The sequence below is a fragment of the Fistularia commersonii genome, chromosome 8, assembly GCF_037954325.1.
Source record: "Fistularia commersonii isolate RoL2024-O1a breed Wild chromosome 8, RoL_Fcom_v1.0, whole genome shotgun sequence".
In the NCBI taxonomy this organism is placed as follows: Eukaryota; Metazoa; Chordata; class Actinopteri; order Syngnathiformes; family Fistulariidae; genus Fistularia; species Fistularia commersonii.
In genome coordinates, this window is record NC_141291.1 from 4744075 (window position 1) to 4770756 (window position 26682).

The 26682-nt window shown below is 48.6% G+C and overlaps 2 protein-coding genes across 3 annotated transcripts in view; both read right to left on the reverse strand.

Annotated features, from left to right (window-relative positions):
• LOC147231666 (piezo-type mechanosensitive ion channel component 2-like) overlaps positions 1-19964 on the reverse strand; it is a 35460-nt gene extending 15496 nt beyond the window's left edge. The window contains exons 1-25 of the mRNA XM_086150629.1: positions 19563-19964; positions 17136-17231; positions 14588-14695; positions 14458-14500; positions 10642-10762; positions 8823-9000; positions 7245-7458; positions 6534-6681; positions 6285-6446; positions 6089-6203; positions 5613-5992; positions 5025-5142; positions 4690-4931; positions 3653-3801; positions 3457-3535; positions 3283-3377; positions 2955-3166; positions 2489-2646; positions 2145-2321; positions 1958-2071; positions 1673-1873; positions 1389-1593; positions 1083-1184; positions 829-1006; positions 513-756 (exon numbers count right to left, since the gene is read on the reverse strand). Coding sequence (XP_086006755.1) covers positions 513-756; positions 829-1006; positions 1083-1184; positions 1389-1593; positions 1673-1873; positions 1958-2071; positions 2145-2321; positions 2489-2646; positions 2955-3166; positions 3283-3377; positions 3457-3535; positions 3653-3801; positions 4690-4931; positions 5025-5142; positions 5613-5992; positions 6089-6203; positions 6285-6446; positions 6534-6681; positions 7245-7458; positions 8823-9000; positions 10642-10762; positions 14458-14500; positions 14588-14695; positions 17136-17231; positions 19563-19626 — 3903 coding nt within the window. The 5' untranslated portion in view covers positions 19627-19964. The remainder of the gene's footprint in view (positions 1-512; positions 757-828; positions 1007-1082; positions 1185-1388; positions 1594-1672; positions 1874-1957; positions 2072-2144; positions 2322-2488; positions 2647-2954; positions 3167-3282; positions 3378-3456; positions 3536-3652; positions 3802-4689; positions 4932-5024; positions 5143-5612; positions 5993-6088; positions 6204-6284; positions 6447-6533; positions 6682-7244; positions 7459-8822; positions 9001-10641; positions 10763-14457; positions 14501-14587; positions 14696-17135; positions 17232-19562) is intronic.
• Positions 19965-21419: 1455 nt separating this feature from the next.
• On the reverse strand, positions 21420-26071 carry LOC147231667 (guanine nucleotide-binding protein G(olf) subunit alpha-like). 2 transcript variants are annotated; one of them, XM_086150304.1, is made up of 12 exons: positions 25936-26071; positions 24989-25061; positions 24825-24879; positions 24626-24745; positions 23687-23784; positions 23522-23576; positions 23372-23445; positions 22784-22842; positions 22591-22711; positions 22382-22512; positions 22155-22222; positions 21420-21636 (listed from the first exon to the last, which is right to left on the reverse strand). In XM_086150304.1, the coding sequence occupies exons 1-12, from the start codon at positions 26069-26071 to the stop codon at positions 21490-21492; spliced, it is 1137 nt and encodes a 378-aa protein (XP_086006430.1). In that variant the 3' UTR covers positions 21420-21489. The 2 variants fall into 2 exon arrangements, with proteins under 2 accessions (XP_086006430.1, XP_086006429.1); XM_086150303.1 differs by having other exon boundaries at positions 22155-22293; positions 22378-22512.
• Between the last annotated feature and the right edge of the window lie 611 nt (positions 26072-26682).

Sequence of the window (26682 nt, forward strand, 5' to 3'; positions counted from 1 at the left end):
TTTGCACCCGGAAGCAGCGGCGGCGGCGGCGGGATGGGATGGATAAAGCTCCATCCATCTCTTGATTTTCATTACGAGCCATGAAGCCGTAACCAGATGTTCAGTGAGCAGCCAGATCATGAGTAATGGTAAATGTGGATAGCGTGCCGTCCCGGTAACTGGGTCAAAACAACAAAAACAGGTGTTGTCTTCGGGGTTGATCGTGAATATTGGAGAAGAAAATCGCAAACAGATCGGATCGCGCTCGCCGCTCTCCGGCCTGGAATGCCGAGGATTTCCGCCGCACGCGTGCGAACCCGGACTAGGAAGTTATTAACACCTCACGTCCATCCTGAAGTCCCTGCTCTGGTCTGGAATTGATTTTGGACCATTTAATGGGTTCATAAATCTCTATGTTCCAGAACCTTGAAGGCCCGAGGAGGTTTTTCTACCGCTGCGGTCCCCATATGTGGACATCGAGGCGAGTTGAATAAAATTTCGTTGGATTTCCCCGTTCTCGGGATGGAGCTCACCGACAGTATGTTCTTCATGGTGATGACGAAGACATTGTAGCCTATCAGGCAGTCCCAGTACACCAGGATGGACTGGACGGGCTTCAGCAGCAGCTCCCCGCCCACCAACAGGAAGTAGAAACAGGCCACCAGGTAGCCCATGCAGAAGATACTGATCCTGGTTGTCCCCGTGATGAAGATGATGGTGAGGACGAACCAGAACATGTAGCTGAAGATGATGACCTTCATCATGTCGAGGTAGGACCTGGGGCACATGGAGGTCAGTGGCGAGACACGAGGCGAGACGGTCGGACAAACGGGCTTGTAGGTGTCCTACCTGCACAGCATGAAGTCAGGAATGGTGTTCAACTGCAGCCGCCCGACAGGGTCGCAGATTTCCTCATCCTCCGTGTCCCGCTCCCCGTTGTCCCCGGCGAGAACCTGGACGGACGCCTGCAGCTCGTCCTCGAAGACCTGCAGCTGCAGCGAGGCGCCGAGCAGGAGCAGAAAGTCGTCTGGAGACGAAAATTCGGGGGTTGTACGAGACGGCAAGGGGACGCTGTGTCTCGGCGGCCATGACGGTTAGCTTACAGAGGAGGAAGAGCGGATTCGGAGGAGTCAGGTAGTCGGGGAGGAAGAGCCACTTCACCACGTTTGAATCCATGTTGGAGGACGGCGGTCTCCAGGGATAGTCTGGAAGCAGAGCATCTGCAGGGTTCATCTTGTACTTTTAGCTTAGCTTAGCATAAACACTAAAAGTTAGGGGCGGGTGTTAGCACTTTTCACTGTTAGCATAACTGTTAGCAAGTCTGACAGAAATGGTGGGGAGGCCTTAGCTGTGCTTTAAAAATACAGAGGCAGCAGTTAGCCACATTCAGAGGCTAGATGTTAGCATACCTTTACAAGCAGCAGGGGGGAACCCGATACACAGGATATACTGGAAACACAGGAGCCCTGACAGGAAGTAGCAGTACTTTGGCCACACTAAACTGATGCGCTTCCTGCTGCGCCGCGATAAGACCGCGATGAGGCCGAAGGCGTGGCCGACGGCAAACAGATCCATTCGCTGACCAATCACGTTGACAGCCAATAGAAAGCAGGTCTGAGGAGCGAGAGGGAGGATAGCCGTGACTTTTTTTTTTCCTTTTCTGCACAAAGCTCATCGCTACGCTAATGCTTACCTCCAGGCCGAACTTGTAGAAGAAGTAGTTGAGGAAATATTTGGCACAGCTCAACACGCTGTCGTCCAGGTGCCGCCTCATGATGTCGTGGAACAGGGTTCTGGTCGGCGGCAGGACCTTTTCATGGCGCAGGCGGTAGAGCTCCTGGTGTCTGTAAACTGTAACCTCAAAGGCTAACAGCGCTAGCATCATCAGGTTGTACTGTGGAGACATGGTGTGACAGTTGGTGATGTCGCTGGCGTTTTGTGTGACGTCGCCAAGGTTCTATGTGGCGCCGCCCCTCACCCTCAGGTAGTCCAGAAGTTTGCCGTCAGATTTGCGAAGTCCCATCCACTGGGCGGGGTCAACGGCGCCGGAGTACAACACTGAGCGAGACAGGTCGGTCGTGGAGTTCAACGGCTGCAGAGACGAGACGGGTTGTCGCCAAGCGGGTAAGACAGACCTGCCGATCAGACGCACGGAGGCAGCTCACCATAGAGCAGTTGGACGAGTATTTGTCCGGCTGCACAACGTTGAGCTGGTACAGCATCTTGCAAACCGTCACCACGCAGGTCCAGACGGTGCAGACTCCGGACAGCAGGCGGCGCCACGCCCTGCAGGGCAGAGCCATGGCCACACACACCACGAACAGCAGGTTAAACACACACACCTGCGGACACGAGCAGGACAGAAACAGGACAGGTCAGTGGTGGGGGGAGATATCTAGAGGCAGTTAGGTGTGATAAAGGTCGGAGGGACGCAGGCCAGAAGGAGAAGAAGTGCTGGAGACAGAGAGGTCAGAGACAGGCAGGTTCATGGATAAAGATCACGTCTGACCTCCTTCACGGAGACCCAGATGATGTAGGCCGAGACGATCTTGACGATGTGCAGTTCCAGGAGCCACCAGAGGAGGTGCTGCAGGCGCTGCATGGACAGGAGGAGGCGCAAGAAGAGGACCGAGAGGCGGTCCACCACCAACCTCCAGGAGACCAGGGCTTGGGCGAGGAAACATCGGGGGGCACCAGGAGGAGGACAAACCAGGAGACAAAAAGAGACATGAGAAGACACAAGGACAGTCCACCAGGAAGCATCCAGAGACACAATGTGCAGTAGCACGGAGGTAACAGCAAGGACCATGAAATGTCAGGACACACCAGAAGGAGACACAGGAGGACATTGTGGAGGCACAAAAAGACAAGAGGAGGAGAAATTGAGGACATTCAAAAGAACCAAGGACACATCAGAAGAGACCAGGAGACAGACTCTTGTCCCGTTAGAACCACAGACTGACGTAGCATCTTACCGGTCAGATGATCAGACAGGGTCTCCCGGTCAAACATGCAGGGGTACTCTTCCTCCTCCTCCTCCTCCATTTCTTCTGCCTCCTTTGTCCACTGTTCTTCCTCCATCTCCTCCACTTCAACCTTCAGTCCTTCTCCCCTCCCATCCATCGTCAGGACTTGAGGACCTCCGCCTACCGACACATCCACCAAGCTGCCTTCACAGTGGACTAACCTGGGGGGAGGGGTCACAGGTGACAGTTTGTTGTCTGGGAACTTGATGTCATCATCTCCTCGGCGCTAAACGTTAGTCGGATCCCCGTCTGCCTTTCAGGAACCTCACTGCGTTACCTGGTGATGGTGCTGTTGTGTGTGTCCACCACCGTCTTCAGGTCGGTCAGCTGGAGGAAGGGCTCGTGGAAGTAATGGAGGTGGACGATACACACCTGAGAGACAACAACAGTGGTGAATCTGCCATGGACATCATCGGCGGTACAACCAAGCCTTTCGTAGCCTTGTGTTTACCAGCAGGAACGCTGTGGGGATGAAGATTCTGGTGAAGAGGACAGGAACCGAGAACTTCTCCAAACCCAGGTCTTCCAACCTGGAAGGGACGAAGATGTGGGATGTGGAAATGTATGTAGCTTGAAAGTGCAGTTTCACCCCTTCAGTATTTTTCTCATACTGTTCTCTTGCTAACTCTGTGTAGCGATACTGCTACCTGTGTGTGCTGAGTCCAGTGTAGTAGCTCCAGGTGTGGAGGGAGGAGGGGAACTGAAAGGTGTAGACCAGAATCAAGACCAACATGGAGTAGACCACGACGGCAACCCAGAACCCCCGGAGCAAGGCACGCCATCGCTCGTAGTTCAGCTACAGAGAGACACAATTGGATAAACAAAGAGGCCCATCAGAGACAAACAGGTGGAGGCTAACTAAAACCAGAGATAATCACTCGTATATAAGTCAACAGCACTGTCCAGTCTGCTTACTGGACAAACTATTTGAGCTTCGAATAGCAGATATGAGAGAGTTCCAAGTCTCCAAGAGGAGCTGATCTGATCTGCCACTTCTCTTCACAACTTTGCAAGGGTGACCTTTAAAGGCCATGGGTGGGGGTGGACTGTTGGTGTTGGTTGGCACCCTCAGCACCCTTGAGATGCCACTCAAGATGAAGCAGGAGGAGGAGTCCAGACACTGAAACACCGGGCTAAACGCCTATTTGTTTGAAAAGAAGTGTTGAGTGTCGTCTGCATACAGTGCTAGTCATGGTAGTCAAATTACAGTCTACAGACCCAAAGGGGTGCTGATCTGGACAGAGGACTTTCAAGGGATTCGGCAGAATGTGGACCGGGACTCCTGAAGCACAGCTGGCCAGACCCGGATGTCCGACCGTTGGACAAGTGCTTCATCTCTTTACCCGACCAATACGATTCATTTCACCGAGTTAAAGGGATTGAACACACTGAGGGGATCAAATATAAAACTATATTTCTATAGTGATGAAGAACCATATCGATCTCGGAAGGTCAATTTCTGGTACCACTGTACAAGTTTTGAAGCAAGAACACAATGCATCCACCTCTTTTGGGTACTTGGGGTATCACATACTTGGAGTGTTAGTACTTGAAGTCTTGCCAGGAAATGGACAAAGCAGTACTAGGGCTTGGTACTTGGATCTGGTACCTGCTTTATTAACTGACTGAGGGGGATGCTCCAATCACAATTACAGTACTAATAGTATTATCGTACATTCAGTACCTGGTAGAGTGCGACACAGCACAGGAACATCACCATGTAAATGACCTTGTAGAGGACGATTTTTCCCTCAAAGCTGACGAAGAAGAACATGGTTCCGCAGACGTAGATCCAGTATTTGACAAACATCCTGGTAACCACGCTAACCAGAGCCTCCATCTGAACGCCACCGGCGCCTTCGCCGAGGAGTAGCACCTCCTCATAGGACACATCCCCCTCCTTCTTCTGCTCCTGATGGTGGTGGTCTGCCGGAAGAAAGAAATGAGGCTGGGCTGCAGGACATGGGATTCATCTGAGGGATAAATCAAACTTCAGGTGATGACAAACAGGTATGTCACCTTCGACGTGAACCGTGACCGTCGTCAGCTGAGTCTCTTCCTGTTTGTCTTTTTGTCTTTCCCTCTTCTCCGTCAGCGCCTGACGCAGCAGCAGCCAGAAGGTCAGTAGACAGAGCAGCTGGTAATCAGATTGTAGAATCGGATGATCAGATCACAGCGAAAAAAATGATCCGATTTCAGTCGGTATTGCCGGATTACCGGATTGCGGCGTCATCACCCCAGATACAGCTGAATGATCAAGTTACGCACTCCGATATGAACCTTACACTCCCGTAATAATATTACATGGCTTTATCACAGTTAGATTATCACACTTCATCTTAATAATCACATGTAATCAGATTACATTTGCAGATCAGAAGATTAAATTCACAATTGTTAGCCCAAAGGCATACGGCGATAGTCGTGTTAGAGGTACTAGTCAGTCAGTTCCTATGACAGTATGACTTTTATAAGGTAGCCCGTGCTGTACCTTGCCTGCTGCAAAATAATTTTGGTAATATTAATGAATAAAAAGTATTAGTAGTATCAGCATCACTGTGTAGAAGTATTTACAGCCCTGTAAGCCATATTTGAAATACTTAGTACCTTGGAGGCAAGCTCTCTGCAAGGGTCGTCTTTTTTCGGAAAGAGCCCGGGAACTTCCTGGACAGCGGCGAAGCTGTAGACATACTGCAGTATGAGCAACAGGTTGCCGTAGGCGACCAGCCATGGCGACGACATCAGTGTGTAGCGACGGCGCTCGCGCATCATCCAGAGGATGCAGGACCAGAGCAGCAGCACGCAGGTCATCCAGGAGACGTACGTGATGGACCACGCCATCATGGCGATCAGGGCGCAGATGTAACTCTGCTTGAGGAGAAAGCTAAATGCTATGGTGGCGGTGCTGGCTCCGCCCCCTTCCTCCACCACCTCCTCTTCCTCCCATTGGTCCCGGTCACCATCGAACGCACAAGTCTCCAGCGTGTCTGCAGTAGCAAACAGAAGGTTACGCTTTACGTTGAGAAATGGTTAGCTTGTGTGCTAAGCTAGGGTGTCATTGAAACATTCGGGGCGCTGACCACCTGACTGGCTGAGGGAGTAGTGAGGCGTGGAGCAGACGTCCAATCCAAGGGCCGTGCTCTGAGTGGGCGGGGCAAAGGAGTCGGAGGGGCTGTCGTACGTGGAGGACTCCAGCTCCTAAACAGAAGAGAACTTGTGACTTCAAGTCCCGGAACGGTGATTGGTCAGTCCGCAGCAATCCCGACCGCACGCACGCACTTCTCTGAGGTCATGACCCCGCCTCCACAGCTCCCTCCGCCTCCCGGCCGTGATGTCGCAACTGAGCTCCTCGCTCAGCGGGCTGGTGCAGGTGGTGTTGTCGCAGCTGCCGCTAAGTTCAGGCTCCGCCCTCTCCGGGCTCCGGCCCCCGTCGTCGATCCACTGAGGGAAAACGAGACGCCGCCGTCAAATCGGACCTAAAGTGGTGTGAAAGTCGCTCCCCGCAACCTCCACCTCCACCTCCATCACCTGGTTCCTCCAAAGCGAGGCCACCGTCTGGTAGAGCAGCAGCAGCATCAGGGGTTGAGTGAAGTGGAACCAGCTGAGTTCAGGGTTCACCCGCAGCCTCCAGGGGGCGGAGCAGTCGCCCGCCACCAACGCCACCAGGCCAAACACGCTGCCAAAAAGTAATCAACCAACAGCCAATATGAGTACACTAATCAATGGAAAAGTATCAATCAATATCTTGGTATGAGGAGGGGTGCTTGTATGGCTCTCTCATCCCTTGGAGAGTGTGTGTGTGTGTGTGTGTGTGTGTGTGTGTGGACCGCTGATTGGTTCGTAACTCGTCTTCCTCCACCGGCAGCCATCAATCTTTGCCAATAACAAATAATCAGATTGACAGGAAAGACATCTGGCGAGTCGTACGAGGAGTCGCGAGCCTCCGAGCAACACGTACGTGGCGTCGGAATCGCGGAGATGATGAAGACGAGGGTGAAAGTGAGGAGGAAAGAAAAGTTGAAGGTGAAGGAAGCGTAGCATTAAAAGAGGTGAAGCTCCTTGACATGAAGATGTCCTGGTTCTGTTGAACCACTAAACTGACCAGATGAAGAATCTACTTCCTGATATGAACTCTGGTAAATGTAGCTCAAGAGGAAACAGGACGACAGATAAGATAACTTAGCATCATGCTAAGCCTCAAATGACACTCCCGAAAATACTGTCGAATGTGTGTGTCACCTGGCGGAGGTGTAGCGTGGAGGCCACGCGTCCTGCAGCGATGGCAGCTGGTAGCAGTAGACCAGAAGGAAATGCGAGGCGCCGTACGCCAGCGACATGACGGACGCGCACCTGAAGGCGAGGGGCGGGACCTGGCCCGACCACGCCCACCAGGTGGACAACGCCTGGAAGCAGAGCAGGTACGGGAGGGAGGAGAGTGACGGGAACATGATACCTGGGGAAGGAGGGGCAGGATTAACATATATATGGCATATACATCAAAAACATATACACAATAATTTCTGGACTATTGGGCGCACCTGAATATAAGCCGCACTGGCTAAAATAAACAAATAAATGTGTTCATATAGATGCTGCACTTATAACTCACAGGGGTCCACTTTGTAACGTGACATATTTACACAGAAACACTTTTTTTTTTACATTTAATTAAACACATACTGGGAAGGTTTTTTTTCCTGAACAGTGCCTGGAAGACAGCTGATGAAAAAGATTAATAATAAATCAAGGCAAAATCCATCCATCCATCCATCCATCCATCAATTTTCTATCCCCTTTTTTGTCCAACTCCAGCTGATCCTCATCTTCCCCCTGCGCACTGAAATCATTGATCAATATCATTGTCTTCTGTGTCCGAAAAAGAATGGACTCAGAATTTCGCTGTAATTTCTTTGGTATGATGTCATGCATTGTGGCGGCATGAAGCTCATTAGCTCAAAAAAAAAAATCATAAATTAGCTGCATCATTTTTTAGTCCTGAAAAAAAAAAAAATAAAAAAAAAAAAAATATATATATATATATATATATAAAAATAATATATCATAATATATAATATACAATAACACACACCTATAATACCTTTATACTATATAGAGTTTAATCCCATATCACCCACATCACTGGATTAAACTGGATTAAATAGGGCAATACTGGATGAAATGGGGTTACACTGGATTAATTGGGTTATACTGGATTCAACTGGGGTAAACTAGATTAACCTGGGTTGTAATGGATTGAATTGAAGTAAACCAGATTAAAAGGGATAAAATTGAGTAATAGCGGATTAAACTGGATCAAACTAATCTGGATCAAATTCATCTGGGTTATACTGGATTAAACCTGGTCATTCCGGATAAAACTTGGTTATACCGGATTAAACTTTATTATACTGGATCATACGGTGTTACAACCAGATCACACTGATTTTACTGGCTTGTACACTTCAGGTTACACTGATTTTTGGTCAACTGGCTTAACTGGATTGAGCAGGGTTATACTGGATGAAACTGGGTTATACTCAATCAAACTGGGTCGTACTGGATTAAACTTTGTTATACTGGATCAAACTAGATTATACATCATGTAAACCATTCACACTGATTTACATGCTTGTACACTTCAGGTTACACTGATTTTGGGTCAACTGGATTATACTGGATTAAACTGGATTATGCAGCATTTAAAACCATTCACTCTGATTTACTAGCTTGTACAGTACGGGTCATACTGGTTATGGGTCAACCGGTTCAACTGGATTAACTATGCCTTCCTGGTTCTGTACGGGTGCGACTGCTCACCTGTGGTTCCCAGCAGAACTGTCAGGAGAACCTTGCCGCCGGTGGTCATGACATTTCCAAACATCTCCCTGGTCCTGCAGACCAGCAGCTCCAGTTCCACCAAAACCCTGTTCCTAGTGGTACCTTGCGGGTCTTCCTCATCTTCGTCCTGGAATATCAGCTGGTCCTGCGTCTCCTGCTGATAACAGAAGATGACTAGTTGGGTTTCGCCTCGGCCAGCAGAGCTTCCAGGCAAGAAACGGGATCAGGAAAAATTCTGGGTTACATTCCCCAAGGAGATACCCTTGTCTTCAGCGAGAATCTTTGAGGGAACATCTTTGCGGTTCCCCAACATTCTTACCGAAGACGTACCTCGAGGTTCCTTCTGTGGAACATTTCTGTCATGTTCCATGAACTTCCATTTTCTGGGAAATTCGGCCAAAACAAATAGAGCCAAAAAAACCAGAAGTGGTCGGTTCCCTTGAGGTTCTCAAGATGTGACCATCACTTTCTTGAATGGTCTGCCAATGGTTGCAGACCACTTCGGGAGGGATCTTCAACTAAGCGTTTGGAGAACACGCTGAGGTCCAGCAAATGTTGCTAGCGAGTTGGAGAACATCCGATCGAAAGTCCCTTTCAACGTGAGGCTGTACCTTATAAACTGGTCACTGGGTAATTTGAGTTAATTCTCCCTGAAGAAGCCAGGTTTTTCAAATTTTTCAAAAATTTCTTAAAAATTCACCTCTTTCCCCTCTCTTTTTTTGAGTTTGACTGTCAACTTTTTTTATTTAGGGGTGCCAGATTCCTATTCTTTCCGCTCTTGACATCGTCTAGACCAGAGGTCGGTAACCTTCGGTCCCTCTGATGTGGCTCATTGTGCCTTTTGAAAAAAAATGAACCAGTATCTAATTTAAAATGTATTTTATTTTAGTTTGTTCATTTTTAAAATGAAATTTTGAATTTGAAGATTTTAGCGATCTTGGAATATCTACGTGTTAAGGTATATTTGTCGCTCTGCACGTGCCGGTAAAAGGATGATAGAACATAGAGAGAGGACGGCATTTTTGGTTTGCTGCTAGTGGGTAATTTAACTTTTTTTTTCCATAAATACAAGAAGGACTCAAATAGACATTGAGTATTTTGCTTAAAAGTCTTTTTTTCAGAGTTCAAAATGTTTTGTTGCATGCAGAAATGTCATTTTGTTCATTGATTTTAAGAAATGCAATTGTTTCTACATAACAGGAAAGCAAAAAATTAATAAAATAATGTTATATGCCGTGTTAATTCATTTTAAAATTTCAAAAAGTGTTGTGTGGCTCCCGGCGGTTTCTTTACTGTGGGGAAACGGGTCCAAATGGGAAAGGTCGCCGACGCCTGGTCTAGACACATCCTGACCTTTTTGACCTTCGGCCAAGTTTGGCTCGACATCCCATAATACACAGTGAAGCGAGACAGTGAGCAAGGTGCATCTTCTAAGAGGGTTGGGGGCGGACTAGAGAACGCTGCGGTGGCATGATGAAGAGTGATGATGAGGACGAGGAGGCTGCTGGTCTGCGCCACTGTTAACAAACAGACTCCAGCAGGATGACGAATAAACAGACTGATTCTGAAATCCGATCATTATTGCTCTGTGTGTGTGTGTGTGTGTGTGTGTGTGTGTGTGTGTGTGTCCGGACACAGTCACATATAACATAGTTAAAATTAATAAATAGCTTACTGAGTTACGCTGTAATAGACAGGAAATCTTGTTAAGAAACAGAAGAGACAACTTAACGAAGTTACACCTGCTTCATTAGTGTGTGAGTGTGTGTGTGTGTGTGTGTGCGTGTGCGTCCACTACCTGCACGTGCGTGTCTGCATTCAGTCTTACGCTCAGCCTCCAGGTCAGCAGGCCGACAACCAGCACGCCGACATCCGGGAGGATATGTCGCATGGCGGAGCCCGCATCACTTCCTGTCAGGCTGGGGACACACAGGAAGTGAAGTCACAGACCTCAATGGCTGTCAATCAAACCTGTTTGAATCTTCGAGCCGGCTGGATCGGGTGGCGTGAGCTAATCGCCGACCCAACTGTTAGCAATTGGCGTTGGAAAAGAGGTGGGACGCAGGACGTACGGTCAGAAAGGAAGGGAAGTAGCGAGAATATCAAAACAATGATGGCAGAAGGTGAAAGAGGAAGAGGGCCGATGATGCCAAAACTGGACTACAATAATGGAGGAAAGAGCGGCTAGCCAGCTGTTTGACTTCCATGTTTGTTTACCCTCCTAGCTGCTGTTCTCACGATGCATACAGACATCTTTGCTGGGTTTGACCAATCATGTGGCGCGCGATCCCCAGTCCTCATGAAAACACCTGCCGAAACCAGCGGGTTGCTGTGACTGCTTTTCAACGTCGGTAACCATGGCGACAGTTGGCTAGCATGTGCTGATCACCAACCCTACTGCTAGCATATGACGCCAACAGCCATCGAAAAGAAGCACCGAGACACAGGAGGTAGCGCCAGAAGAGGAACACTTAGAACCTAAATGTTTTTTTTTTACTTGAATATGAATAAAAACACATAGGAATAGATAAACTTTAAATAACTTACAATATTTAGTTTTCCATTTAAAATATATCCTGTCAAAATTATACAAATTAGAAATGTGAACATTCTGCAAAATAAATAAAAGTTACGCTTTTATGTTAATGTTAAAATAAAAACATTGATATTTCTAATGACATTTTATAAAAAATGAACTTTGAATATCTACAAAGAACAGGGAAAGTGAGGCAAGTTGCACTGGTTCATTTGTGTCCATAAGAGCACCTTCACTTAAAATGCCTTCACCCCATCATACATGTCAGTGAACACGCGTTCACGTCCCTGGAGCTGAAGGTTTAAGAAGTTGCGATGAACCGCCAACTCGCATTTCCACTTTTCATCCTGCAAAACTGCGGAGTCTTTTCCTGAACTGTCAATGAACTGGCAGATATTCTTGCGGAGCTCAAACACTCTACTGAGAACTTTCCCCCATTTTAGCTAATGCACCTCTGTATGATAAAAGAATGTCAGCAAACTCTGAATCTATTTCCTGCATAAAAGACTTTATTTGCCTTTAGCTCGGATGAAGTTTACGGTTTGCGTTAAAGTGCTCATTAGAGGCTCCATTTTACGGACTTTACTACACAGTATTTCCTGGTGTATGGCGCAGTGATTTGCCGTTAACTCACCAGTACAGTTCCCCTCCCGCACCTTCGCTCGTATCGTTCGCACTATTCTACTTCTTTCCCTGCACATCGCGGGTGCTCCATCTATTATAAGCCCAAAAAGTTTGTCGGCAATGTCAGTTTACATTTAATCAGCCTCCCATCGGTTTTGAAAAGCTCTGCTGTCTATAAATTCACAATAGGGTGATACACAGCAACAGAAGGTGTTCCCAGGTAGCCTAGTGTTCGGCGAGGCGGCTGAAAGGCGGCGCTGCATTTTGAGATCTGTAGTTATCAGTGCTTCATATCGCCGGGCCATTAATAACAATAATAATACATCTGTATCAAATAATCTTATAATTGCAGGCCGGACCAGATGTGGCCCGCGGGCCTTGAGTTTGACGCATGTGCTCTGAGATGTCGCTATTGTGATGCGTTCAGGTGGTTTTCAGGTGGTTTGACCAATCACGTGAGATTGGTGTGAACGCTTTACGACCTCGGTAACCACGGCGACGTTCAGTCGCGTGCCAGCCCCGAGCTTTAGCTTGTTGTTTACACAAATAGTGAAAGGAGGCTAATCGTTAGCACGGCGAAATAGGGTCAGGCAATTCCTCCGGGAGCCACCAGGTAGCGTCTCTGAACCGACAAATTTTGAGTTATTTTTTTTAAAAATGTATCTTTTCACGTCCTCAGTGACTTCACCCGAAGGCAGACATAAACAGACGGCGTTCTTTTCAGCTGCCTTACGGATATATAAAATATTGAAAACACGTCTGATCCTGTGCTGCCGCCGGGTCGCAATGTCGATTCCCAGAGGTGAGTCACGACTCAACATACACACACACACGCACACACACACACACACACACACACACACACACAGGAGCTGGGTTAATCTGTGTTTGTATGGACTGTGTGTGACGGATATTCTCAGACACAACCTGAGATGCCATGGTGTGTGTGTGTGTGTGTGTGTGTGTGTGGGAGTCTGCAGAGTCATCCAGTCGAGACACAGAGACTCCTTTCTGAATGTCCTACGCTACACACACACACACACACACACACACACTTACTTGCAAATACGCCCATGCTTGTATTGCGTTCGGACCCTTATTAATAAAACAAAGAGCCTCCCCAGACACCGGTGCAGCCTCAGACCACGGTGACTGACACACACATCCTGTGTTAACAACTTTGACGACTCATACACACACACACACTTGCTAAACCACATGCCTGCAGTTTGTCTCTCTCTGATGTGAGACAATAAAATTTTTAACTAGGAACAGACATTCACCGTGTGTGTGTGAGTGTGTGTGTGCATGTGTGTGTGGGTGTGTGTGTGCGTGTGCGTGTTTGTCTGCCCCACCTCTGACTCAGCTTCTGTCTAACAAACCTGACAAATATCTGACACGACAAATATTTGTGTTTCTAAAAAACTCTGAGGCTTAAGTTAAAACGTCGGGGCTTCATCGTCGCTAATATCCAGCGCGTGTGTGTGTGTGTGTGTGTGTGTGTGTGTATGTGGTCTGAGTGTGTGTGTGTCACTTGCACTGCTCCCCCTGTGAGAACCAATTTAATTCAAAACCAGACTGGTGAGGGCTTTTGGCCGAGAGAAGACTTTTGGGCAGCACACACTTTTGAGTATTTAGCCCATATTTGTTTAGACAACCACACACACACACACACACACACACACACACACACACACTGGGGTCCAGAAACATGTCTCTGCAGACAGTGTCAACTTCGACCATATCGACCATTATTATAAATCCCCCTCAAAGTTTGTTATATGAGTTTGTTATATGACAATTGATCCGGATTGGGTCGGACCCCTGGAGGCCCCTGGGGGCCCCTGGGGGCCCCTGGAGGCCCCCGTCGGCCCTGGAGGGTCAGGTGAGCAACCCCGGTGTTCAACTTTTCTTTTGAATGGAATACGTAATAACCGCATTATTACTGTGCCGCCACGTGTAAGGAAGGAGGGGCCGTCCGTGGGCGCGTCTCAGACGCTTCCCCGGGTGAAAGTCGAGGAATTTGGGTCTGGGTTCTGAACAGAAGTGGTTCCAGGTGGTCCTTCAGTCCTTGAAGTGTTTCCAAGGCCCCAAATGCCTGATCTGGTTAAGGGGGTGGAGTATTTCAGGGGTGTGAACAATCTTAATATATATAACACATAGTTAACCCAACACACACACACACACACACGGCAGAAAGGGGGGGGGCGGAAGCTGCCTACGTGCACTCTGCTCTTTTAGGTCATGACATGTTTTTGGCAAAAAAAGTCACCTAAAGGAAATGCATCTCCCCTCTAATTGAGTAATTAAACGATAAGTACTAGGTTACTACAAAAGTTAAGGGTTGGTTTGGGGCCAAATGTGGCTTTTATGAGTGTGTGTCTGGGTGCGTGCGTGTGTGTGTGTGTGTGTGTGTGTGTGTGTGTGTGTGTTTCATTGGAACGTCGTCATTACCTCACCAGGCCGAGCTGACCGAGCGCTTTCTGCCACGACGTACCTGCAGACAGACGGGTGGGAGGCAGACGGGTGAGACAGGGACGGATGGACGGACGGATGGACGGACGGACGGACGGACGGGACTCACAGTTGGACTCGGGCTGCAGCGTCGCCGTCGTCAACTGGAAGAATGACTGCAGGAGCAGGAACAGGAAGCTGGAGACGCAGACCGCCGTCACGCAGCGACTTGTATTGCCTAGGAAACAAATCACATCCTTCTTATCCTCCAGCCGGATTTTTTTGTTTCGCGTCTTTTATATCACTCACCATGATATATCACCATGTTTCTGTTTATACCATGTCACGTCTATTTATGTAAAAATATCTATAAAGCGTTTATAAATGCATTTTTTAACAACATCGCTTCTAAACTGTGGCAATCATGTTGCGATTTTGACCTGCGATCACCAGTCTTTCTGTCCTTATGAAGAGACACAAGCAAGTCGGCGTGTACGCTTTTCGACCTCGGTAACCACGGCGACAGTCGGATAGTATTGCCCACTAGCTTTAGCTTGTTTTCAAAACAGGGAACGGAGGCTAATCGTTAGCACGATGACCTCCGGTCGTCTCTGTGAGGGCATCCTCGGTGGATAACGGAGCGTTGATGCAGCTTAGCCGGAAATCGGGTCAGGCGATCCTCCAGGAGCCACCAGGTGGCGTCTCTGAGCCGAGTTAGAGGTTGTTTTTTTCGATCTTTTTTTTTTTTGACATCTCTTCTAACTCCATTGAATGCCAGAAAGAGGAAGCTGGACCCGCACACCCCCGTCACGTAGCATCAGAAACAATCAGGGGTCTTGTAGCGATTATGCTTTTGTCTATTTTTCACCACTTTGTTTTTCGTCATTTTATTTTACTTCGTGTCCCGTCCAACATCCTTTATGACTATAAATGCATATTTGTTTATAAACAAGTCTAATCTAAACTTAGGTGGGTGTGACAAATCACGCGTTTGGGACCACGGCGACAGCGGAGTAGCACGTCCTTCCGTAGCTTTAACTTGTTTACAAAAACAGGGAAAGGAGGCTAATCGTTAGCACGTTGACCTCCGGTCAAACCTGAGAATCGGGTCACGCAATTCCTTCGGGAGCCACCAGGTGGTGTCTCACGGTTGCCTAGGAAACAAATCCCATCCCTTTTAACAACCGGCCTTCAGCTTATTTTGTGCTCAACTTTGTTTTACATCTTTTTATTTCGCTCCGTGCCATGTTTCGCCTTATCCACACACATCTTATCACATCTGACATCCCTTTATACCAAAATATTTACAAGGCGTTTATAAACGCATTTTTTTTTTTCATAAACAGGAATAAATCACAACAATGGCGATTTCTTTTCTTCACATAAACAAAGGATGTTCTGCACGTCGTGACCTTAAGTGACGACCCCGGGGGTCTCGGCGACCACCTTCATTATTCTCGACATTTCCTCAGGAAGGGTCCTTCAAAGCCCCCCCCGCCCGGCATCCTGACTTCCTGTCGTCACCTGAGACCAGCAGCCGCTTGTCATTGTGCGTGTGTGTGTGTGTGTGAGTGTGTGTGAGCAGCTGCTGGAGACATACACACATTACACTATCCATCCACAGACAGGTTGGGTCTGGTCTACTTCCTGCAGAGACTGACATCACCGCGTTCCTCTTGTCAGCCGGTCCACAGGCAGGACGTCCTTGTGAAATAACACGCCGCCGCCATGATGTCATCACCGAAGCGCGCAACCGCCGCTTTCTTATAAAAACATTTAGTGAACATTTTAGAATAAACTACATCGGAGAAACTGGGTCGGGGACTTTTTTTTTGTTTCGTCAAGCTGTCTTCCATCGCGCCTCTCATCGGCCAATCGCAGGACTCGGATTGCCGTTGTGGCGTTACCCATTGCCTGATCCTACTGGGATTCAGGCTCCGCCCACTTAGCCATAGCAGGAGGTTAAATTAATCTGGTCTGAATTAATCCGCAGATTTTCTGGCAACGTAATGTGGATATGACACAATACAGCTTGGATCAATATAATCTGGATGTGATTGTGATCGGATTTGATCTTAAGTGATCGTATCTGGATCTGTATGGGATTAGATTGTGATCGGATTTGATCTAAAGTGATCGTATCTGGATGGGATTAGATTGTGATCGGATTTGATCTAAAGTGATCGGATCTGTATGGGATTAGATTGTGATTGGATTTGATCTAAAGTGATCAGATCTGGATGGGATTAGATTGTAATTGATTTGATCTAAAGTGATCAGATCTGTATGGGATTGGATTGCGATTGATTTGATCTAAAGTGATCAGATCTGTATGGGATTGGATTGCAATTGATTTGATCTAAAGTGATTGGATTTGGATGGGATTAGATTGTGATTGGAGCGGATCTAAAGTAATTGGATCTGTATGGGATTATCTTGTGATCGGATTAGATCTAAAGTGATCGGATCTGGATGGGATTAGATTCCGATCGGAGTTGATCGAAAGTGATCGGCTCCGGATCGGATTAGATCGTCTGATCCGGGTCCGATCCGAGTTTATCTAAACCCGGCTTGAACAAACCCCGGATTTCACCTCGGCTACTCCAGTAAACCGGGTTAGCTGACGAGTCCCGACGACCCGATTGAACATCGATCGGGTATCGATCGGCGGCGGTTACCTGTGGTGGGGGAGGCGGTGGGCTCAGGCAGCAGCGGCAGCAGCAGCAGCAGCAGGATGTAGACCAGCGAGAATCCGTTAAACCGCAGCAAGCAGGCTGTGAACACATCACGGACACGTCACGTGACAGCTAAACACACTTGCAAGCGGCGCCCCCTACTCCTGCCCTCGGCGACATGAATGCTAAATGTCTTATTTGTCTCACTTGACCTTTAACCCGTCGATCGCCCACTCAAATAATAACCGCACTTCCTTTGGGCGATCAATAACGTCACGAGAATATTCTGAGTTCGGAGCCAAGAATCTCGCCACAGGATTCCACCCTGAATCCAGATTAGTAGGGTGTTTAAATCCTCTCTGGCGGAGGCGGTGGCCCCTGTCTGCGCTGCGGACTTTTTTTTTTTATTTTATTTTTATAACCAGCCTTTTCAAAATACGGCTCTGGGCTGCGGCTTTAAATGGCCGACTAACAGGAAGTCGCCCTCCGAAAAAAATCAAAAACAAAACAAAAAAAAAACAAAAACCTTGCCGCCGGGAAAAGGCGGCGACGCTTGAGATAGGAGGTACAGTGACAGAGAGGGTGTGCGCACACACACACACACACATAGGCTTGCACACACACACACACACACACAAACAAACACTTTATTTACAGTGTGCAAGGGGGGGGGTGCAGAATGAAACCCCTTGCTTAAGTTCCCCTCCCCCGACAAATCGGTTCCACTTTCTCAGGTAACAACATCTGGCTGTATGTCTTGTGTGTGTGTGTGTGTGTGTGTGCGTGTGTGTGGTTAGCGTGTATAAACACACCCCTCCCCCTCCGTCTGGAATGTGTCGAGGCCGTTTAGAGAAAAAATTCCACCTAAAAAATCTGAATTCAGACTCCTGCGCAGGAGTTATGGAAGGTGTTGGACAATCCTGGAAAGTCTTGGAAAGTCCTGGAATGTTGTGGAAAGTCTTGGAATGTTATGGAAAGTCTTGGAAAGTCGGGCGGTGATGAAAAACTCGAGATGGCGTGGACATACCGGCCCCCATTGGTTACTATGACCACAGCTCACCACCTCTAACATGCACACGTACAAACGCACACACACACACACACACACACACACACACACACACACACACACACACACACCATGTGGCGTGCAGATGTGACATCGCTGAACTCCGACCCCGTCCGAGGTCGGCCGGCAGACATTTTCAACCTTTCTGACAGATGCTAACACGCTAAAGGAACGCCATCTCCAATTGGTGGTCGCGGTTAGCATGTAGCATGCGGTCGAAAAGGCGGCTCCTTCCTTCTGCAGAGTGCGCCACCGCCAGAGTCGTCACGGCGACGGCCCCCACCGAACCCGAGGTTCGACCCGACGCAACATTAACCCCTTCACCGCCGCCGCAACCCCACCGACCGTGAGGGCGGCAGTTCACGACGTAGCATCTCCACGCTGACAGCCGCCGATGTGACAGGCGCTTTCTCACACGGTAACCACGGTAACCCTACCACAAAAACTACATGAATTGAGATCAAATTAGAGGCTTTTGTTTTTAGCTTGCGGCTAAACTCGGACCTCAGCCTCCTCCTTCCTCGGCATCGGCGGAGGAGATGGAGCGCGGCGAGGAGCTCTGAGATGTTAGCTGGTGGACGTCCGGGGGGGTCAAGGGGTCGGAGAACATCAACACCCGAGCATCGGGACGTCGACGTCTTAACCAGAATACGCTCCACGTCCAACGGGAGAAGAATAGAGGTGGAATGAAGTCCAATATTGATAAGGACCCCCAACCATGAGACGGATTGACGGTCACGTGATCGATTGGACACCTGTTCCGATCGATCGGTTCGATAACCGGTGGTCCATATCCGGGGGAGGCCTTTTCAATTTCCTCTAAAAGGGCCAGAATCCCTGCCCTGGATAATCAAAACTGATCGAACTGATCAATACTGATTATCTATCAGAAGCTCTGTTGCGTCTTCCCTCACTAATTGTTGTGTAATCCAAAGCTCACGACACACATTGAAAAAAATCGACCCGTTAGCTCCGACCCTGACCTTTCTCCGATCGTTTTTATCGTCCGATCGGAAAAAGGACCCCTTTGATTATCGATTTATTGATTCCCGGAGGCGGGCAGGAGATGACGAGAGAAAAGTAGAGGTGACCCAAGGGAGACGTCAAAATAAAGGTTTTTCTTTAAAAACTGCTCTCTGCTTCTCATATATATATGTATATATATATAAACAAGTTAAAAAGAAAAAAAAAGTTATAAAAATCACAGCCAATCCAGAAAGATCACAACAATCAGGGATCCAGCCTCGATCGATTATGGATTATTGGATGACCCACATGCGCATTACGCATAAATAGACGTGCGTGTGGGGGAAATGATGATCGGTGATTATCGGTGATTATCGGTGGATTTCGGGCCCTACCTGCGGTCAGGCTGAGGGGCAGCAGCCCCCTGAAGACCAGACCCACCGCCACCTCGGACGACATCCTGGTCCGGGTCCCGCTCCGGAGCTCCGCCGGGCTGTCAGAGCTCCCCGCGCCCGCCGGCCGAGCCCCGAGTCCGGCTGGCGGAGGCGACAGTCCTCGGTGTCATCCTGCGACCTTCGGGGCTCCGGATCCTCGGATCTCCTCCAGCTGTTGACCCCAATTTTTTCAATTTAAAAAAAAAACTAAACTTTACTCTCTAATCTCGTCCCATAAGAAACTCCTCCGTGTTCTTCTTCCTCTTTTTCTTCTTCTTTTCAACCCCCGAGTGTTTTCAGCGTCTTTTCTTCTCTTTTCTCTCCGCCGACAAAAAAGAAGAAAAAAAAAAAAGAAAAAGAAAATACACCGGGCTGACGTGGCCCCGCCCCCTCGGCGTGTGATGGACAGCCCTCTGAGCCAATCGAAAGCGAGATCCGGAAGGGAATCGTTCCAAACGAGATTTTCGGGACAAAATGATGAACAGATCAAATTACAAATGTTTTGAAATTTGATTTTATACCTGCGATTTATTATAATATTGTTACTATTATAATTATCATTAACGTAGTCTATTCCATCTGACAACAAGTGCTCGGTCACTTTTATTTTTATCTACCACTTGATCCCTATTGTTTTTATTTTTGTTTCCATTGGTCCTTTGTTTCTTTTAAAATCTGTATTTTTTTCCGTATGTTTATGCCTGTACGGTGCCCTTAAGCGTCAAGTGAGTCACCTGTAAAAAAAAAACATTATCACTATAATTATTATCATTATTGGTGGTTGCAGTATAACTAATTTACTATTTCTTACCTACAAATAGTAATCCGTCTAATTTTGGAATTGGTTTATTCAAAATACATATGTATGATATATTTCTGCCGAATAAGCAGAGGCTCTGTTTATAGTATATTACCATGTACTCAACTGTGTTTTGTTTTTGTTTTTTTCTTTTTTACTACATTTAAAACATGAATTACTGAGAAAATTAGGTGAATGGAAGAAGTAGCGCTAGTTGCACTAGAACTACTAGTTGCAGAAGTGGCATGTTTTCAAGCAAACGAACATATTTCTTGACATAGTCATGACGAACAAGATTTGAACAGCTGAGAGAGCAATATAAAAATGTATAATTATAAAATTCAAACTGGGTATTATAGGATATATAATTCAAAAAGGGGTTGTTTCGCTCCGGATCCCGGGTTCGGCCCCCAAAGGGCCCTACCTTTCCGGCCAAGCTCACTTTGTCTCCTTCTGATGGACATCCAGGTGCACTGCAGGCCAGGGGAGCCCCGCTCCGAGGAGGGGACTGAACCTCAGCCGCGCTGAAACATCCATAAGCACGTCATCGAAAACCAATATCGATCAGTTAAATAGCTTTAATTTATCAAATAAACCCTCAGAACAATTACATCCATGGATTTTCGGCTAAATATCAGGAAGCGGGGCCATTATCAGCCCTGCAGAATCCCGGATGTGGAACTACTATGGGATGATTTTTTTTTTTTAAATCCTCAATCTTTTTTTGTTTAACTGAAAGCAAATGAGAGCTGATTCCCAATAAACTAATCATCATCATGGATCGGGTGTCGGTGGACGCCGCGGGCTGGTTCGGCCAATCGGCCGCCCGGAGAAACAACTAAAGGCCATTCCTATATGTCGCCACGGCAACGACATTCACCTTTCAGCTACAAGAACTACATCGCCCATAATCCATTGCAAAAGGCATAGGAGAACGAAAGACTCCCCAATGATCAATAATTCGTGATTAAAAGTGTGCAATAAATAAGAGGATAAACATCAATTCAATCGGGGGGAGAGGTATTGATCGGTATTGATCGGGGTTGGGGTCAGTCTCTGAATCCCGGGTTCTCAGGGCCGGCCGGCCAATCACAGCAGCTCGTACTGCCGGAGGTGCATCCGCTGGATGATGTCGCGGCAGTCGTTGAAGACGCGGCGGATGTTTTCCGTGTCGACGGCGCAGGTGAAGTGAGGATAGCAGTAGTGTTTGCCGTCGCCGCTCGCCGTGCTGATCCGCTAAGAGACGCATGGACGGGTGGGAGACAGACGGGAGAGGACGAAGACAGGCGAGGTGACGGGGGGAGGACAGGTTGGGTGGAGGACAGACATGATAGAGGACAAGGAGGTGAGAAGACAGACATGTTGAAGGACGAGGAGGTGGGAGGACAGAGATGGACGGACACACAGTTGACAGGTGAGTTAGAGGACGAGAAGGTGAGAAGACGGACATGTTAGAGGACGGGTTGGGTGGAGGACAAAGAGGTGGGAGGACGGACATAATAGAGGACGAGCAGATGAGGGGACAGAGAGGTTAGGGGACGGGTTAGGTGGAGGACAAACAGGTGAGAGGACAGACATGTTAAAGGACGAGGAGGTGGAAGGACACAGAGGTTGGGGAGAGGACGGACAGAAAGGTGACAGACATGTTAGAGGACGGGTTGGGTGGAGGACAAAGAGGTGAGAGGACGGACATGTTAGAGGACGAGGAAAGATGAGAGGACAGACACACAGATGGACGGACATTTGATACGGACCAGAAACTCGTCCCTGATGAAGAACTTTGCCCTGGTCACTTTGGGATCTTCGTCATTATCTGGGACAGCTGGACATAAACAAACACACACACACAGGCACAAACAAACACACACACACACAAACATACACAAGAGTAAAGGTCACACGGAAATATTTGTTTAGGCATTTCATGAGTGATTCCCAAACAGTGTGTGTGTGTGTGTGTGTGTGTGTGTGTGTGTGTTACCGTCAGTGGGGGCTGTGTAGTTGCTGTACTCCGGGAAGTAATCCTCCAGCTTCGACTTCCCGGCGAGGATTTTGTCGGCCAGCACGTCCTGCTTGTTGAGGAACAGGATGATGGAGATGGTCTTCAGGAACCTGCGTCCGGGCGCAGAACATGGCGGCTTAGCAACCGGAACCGACGCGGAACCGCAGAACACGACGGGGGGAAAGAACCTGTTGGTCCAGATGGACCTGAAGAGGTCCAGGGACTCTCGCAGCCGGTTGGTGGAGTTGTCTTCTCGGATCACCATGTTGTAGCTGCTGCTCGCCGCCACGAAGATGATGGCGGTGACATCTGCGTGGCGGGGAGCGACGCGCGTCAGTCATGTGATCGGCACGCGGGCCAAAAGCGTTTCGATTGGCTCACCGTTGAAGCACTGGATCCACTTCCTGCGCTCGTCCCTCTGGCCGCCGACGTCGAACATGCTGGGGATTCACACAGAGCAGCTAACGGTTATTAGCACGCTAACCGTTGTTACCATCTGTTTCAATACATTTTTTGGGCTACGGCTAGCTCAAGCTTCAGCGCCATGGAAACTTTTAATAAATATACGTGTCCTGTTTCATAAAGAGTCTTACTTTCCTCCCCATTTTCCGATTTTTACGGATTTAGCGGATTGTAAGATTTTTATTTTCACTTTGTTTACACGGGGAGATGCTAACGACCTAGCCCCTCTGCAATTTTTTATTCCCCCTCCTTTTTTACTTATATAATTTCCAACTATTATTTATTATTGTTATGTTTTACTTGAAACAGTGGCACAAAAATTTCCTTCGGGATAAATAAAGTTGTTCTTATTCCTATTCATATTCTTATTCAAAGCTGCCTATGCTACCACACGTTTTGGCTCGACATCCATGACTTGCTGTTGCACCTTTTAACCAAATGATGGCGCCAGATCAAATTTATCAATTAATCAATCAATACAATCGTTAAAAGATAGGAGGGACTCACTGGAAGTTGACCTTGTCCACCTGAAACCGCGTCTCGAAGATCCCCGATGTGAGAACTCGGCACCGCAGCAGGTCCTGCGGCGAGACGGGGGGGTCGTTACCGTGGCACCGGGTTAGCAGGGATCGCAGCCGATTGGTCGGTTTTACCAACCTGGTCCGTCGGCGTGTAGTCGTTCCTCCTGACGGCGTCCAGCCTGTCCAAGAAGCTAAAACAGACACACACACACTCACGGGGAATTCTGAATGGAGGGGGGGGTCGCCAAGACATTCTGAAAATGTGTGCGCGTGTGTGTGTGTGTGTGTGTGTGAGACTCACTACTGAGCGCAGTCAATCAGCTGGTACTCGTTGGCGCGCTCGTAGCAGGCCTTCACGCCGTCATCTACCCACAGCGTCTGGGCGTGCTCAAAAAACTCCTGCAGGATGGTGGATGGAATTTAAAAATGGCGGCCGGCGTGCAGGTTAAACCCACTATTGGCGTCATTATTTTAATGGTCCAGTTTTTTGGCACACACACACACACAACCCAATAAGAATTGATGCTGGCATGCTAATATGCGCATGGCTAATAGCTAATGTTAGCAACAACTGTGGATGTGTGTGTGTGCATGTGTGTGCGTGTGTGTGTGTGTGTATCCTGATGATGTGAACCGCCTGTCTCCGGCGGGGATGTGACCGAACAGAAACTGAAGCCGCGTAGACGTTTGTTTGGCATATCCGGCGTCCTCGGAGACCGGCGGCGTTTTAGATAATGAGGCCTCGGGTGACACACGTGCACGTACGTACGTGTAGAGACACACACACACACACACACACACAGGTGTGAAGTGTGGCGTCCTGCGTGGCTTCGCGTGAATCGTTACATCATGTGTCATTAACAACCTGGAAACAAACACGGGTGATCCCCAAGCTCCGCTTAAAGGAACAGGTCTCCTCTGTGTAACGCGACTGAAGATCAGATGTGCGATGACACGCACACGCACACACACACACACACACACACATACACACATACACACACACACACGGTGTGTCAAGGTGTGTCAATATTGGCTCATCACATTAGATAAGGAAATAATTAGTTGCATATTTGGATCTTAACAGGGAGGAGTCTAGCGACGCCACCCAGCACCCAATTAGACGTCATTAATTACAAGTGAAAATGCTATTACAGTGTAACTACTGTGTATTACACAGGTATAACACGGTACTTGTCAAACACCACATGAATAATGTGTTTTTGTGCGTGCGTGTCACCTCGGTGTATTCAAAATCAGACAGTGGCGCGATGCTCTTGATGTAGTCCACTCTGAACTGGTTGCCGGGGTTACCCAGGGCGATGGGCGGAGTCAAGATGCCCATGGCCGACACAATGGTCTGGAAGAGATGTAAAAATGTAAGGCTCGTGACGTGTGGCGGAGCTCTCGCCGCCGCTGCCGTGCGTCACGTGACCCACCACGATGGCGTCCTTCACATTCTTCCTGATGTCCAGGATCTTCTGCTGCTTCTCCCTGGAAGAGAAATCGAAAGTCGTCCGTCACGCTGCCGCCACAGATGGAAGGTTGTCGGCCGGGATACTAAAAGTTCATTAAAAAAAACACAAAGTAATAAAGTACTCACTCAGTGTTGAAGCCGTCGACGTGGAGGATCCTCATCTGCTTCACAATGGTGCTTTTACCGGATTCTCCGGCTCCTGCAGGAGTTTAGAGGATGGAGAAGAAGTACTCATTGAACAACAAAAAAAAAAAAAGGGAGTTGGATAGAAAGTCAGTTTGCTTGGATGACAAACAGTTCTTTGAGTCGAAGGACGGCCAATCATGATGATGGAAAGCCAGTCAGCGTGACCAATGGCTTGTCAGGATGATGGACAGTCCTTCACGATGATGGATGGCCCATCATCATGTGGCGCTGTCCATCATTTCAACGGGAGGCGCGTCATGAAGATGGTCAGTCAATCATCGTGAAGGACGGCTTGTCATGTTGATGGACAGATTCTTATAATGAAGGACGGTCCATCGTAATGATGGACGGCTCATCACGATAATGGACCGTCGATCATCATAACGGGTGGCCCGTCACAATGACGGGCGGCTTATCGTGATGGACAACCCGTCACGATGATGGACAGCCAATCATCATGATGGAAAAGTTGTCACGATGATGGACGGCCAATCACGATGAGGGACAGCTCATCATCCTGATGGACAACCCATCAGGATGATGGACGACCTGTCACGGTGATGAAGCTCATCACGATGAAGGACAGCCGATCATCATGATGGAAAAGTTGTCAAGATGATTGACGACCCATCATCACAATGAAGGACAGCCAATGATCATGATAATGGACTGCCAATCATTCCGACGGATGGCCCATCATCATGATGATGGACAGATTGTCATAGTGAAGGACAGTCCATCATCATGATAATGGACCGTCCATCATCATAACAGGTGGCCCGTCACGATGATGGACAACCAGTCATGATGATGGACGGCTCATCATCGCGATGGACGGCCCGTCACGCCGCCCGCCAGCACCTCAGGCTCCCAGACGTCCGTCTCACCCAGCAGCAGCAGCCGGTGCGTGGCCTTGTAGGCCTGCCTCTCCTTCTGCAGCTGCCTCTCGATCTTCTTGTTAGCCTCCCGTTTGGCTTTCTCATCCAGCCGCTCTTCTTCTGTCTTGCCTCCCAGACAGCCCATCGCACCTGGGGTCACACAGCCGAGACACGTCAGCACCCGGAGTTTGGACCCGTGTGGCCCTCGAACCCTTCCCGCCTCTAGAACTCCGGTACGAATCGACGACCCGTCCCGACCCCTTCCCTCCGTGGATTTGATTGACGGCTTCCCTTGTGCTGGGAATCCAGCGGAGGAACCGCGGAGGCGACTCCCTGGGCTTAGAGCGCCGTTCAACTTGACAGGGGTTCAATTTTATCATCAGCCGTCAATCAAACAGACCCCGCCCCCTCCAGAGCTGGCCGGTTCGCTTCTCCTTTAGCCCGATGCATTTAAACAGAAATCCAAAGGGCGAAAAATAAGATTTCTCTCTCCCTCCCGGCGCTTGTTGGATTGCGGGCGTCTCACCTGCCTGGACGTCGCCCACCTGTCGAGCCTCAGCTGGTCCTGATTGGCCCGTCGCTCCGTCGGCCCATCAAAACCCCCGAGCACCAGGACCCGGTCCTGATCAGCTGGTTTGCGCGGAGCCGGCCGCCCGGGAGGCTCCGAGAGGATTCTAGCTTGGTCTGCTCGAACAGCGGAGAGAGAATCACCTGAATGACTGTCTCCTCCTCCTCCTTCTCCTCCTCTTCTGGTCT

Bases quoted from the DNA above. Each gene is read 5' to 3' on its own strand.
- LOC147231667 (XM_086150303.1), bottom strand. From the start codon at position 26,071: ATGGGCTGTCTGGGAGGCAAGACAGAAGAAGAGCGGCTGGATGAGAAA. The intron at 24,746-24,824 runs GTGGGTCACGTG...CATCTCTTCCAG, and splicing joins ATGTGAAGGACGCCATCGTG to ACCATTGTGTCGGCCATGGG. The intron at 23,577-23,686 runs GTGAGTCTCACA...TGTCTGTTTTAG, and splicing joins CTGATTGACTGCGCTCAGTA to CTTCTTGGACAGGCTGGACG.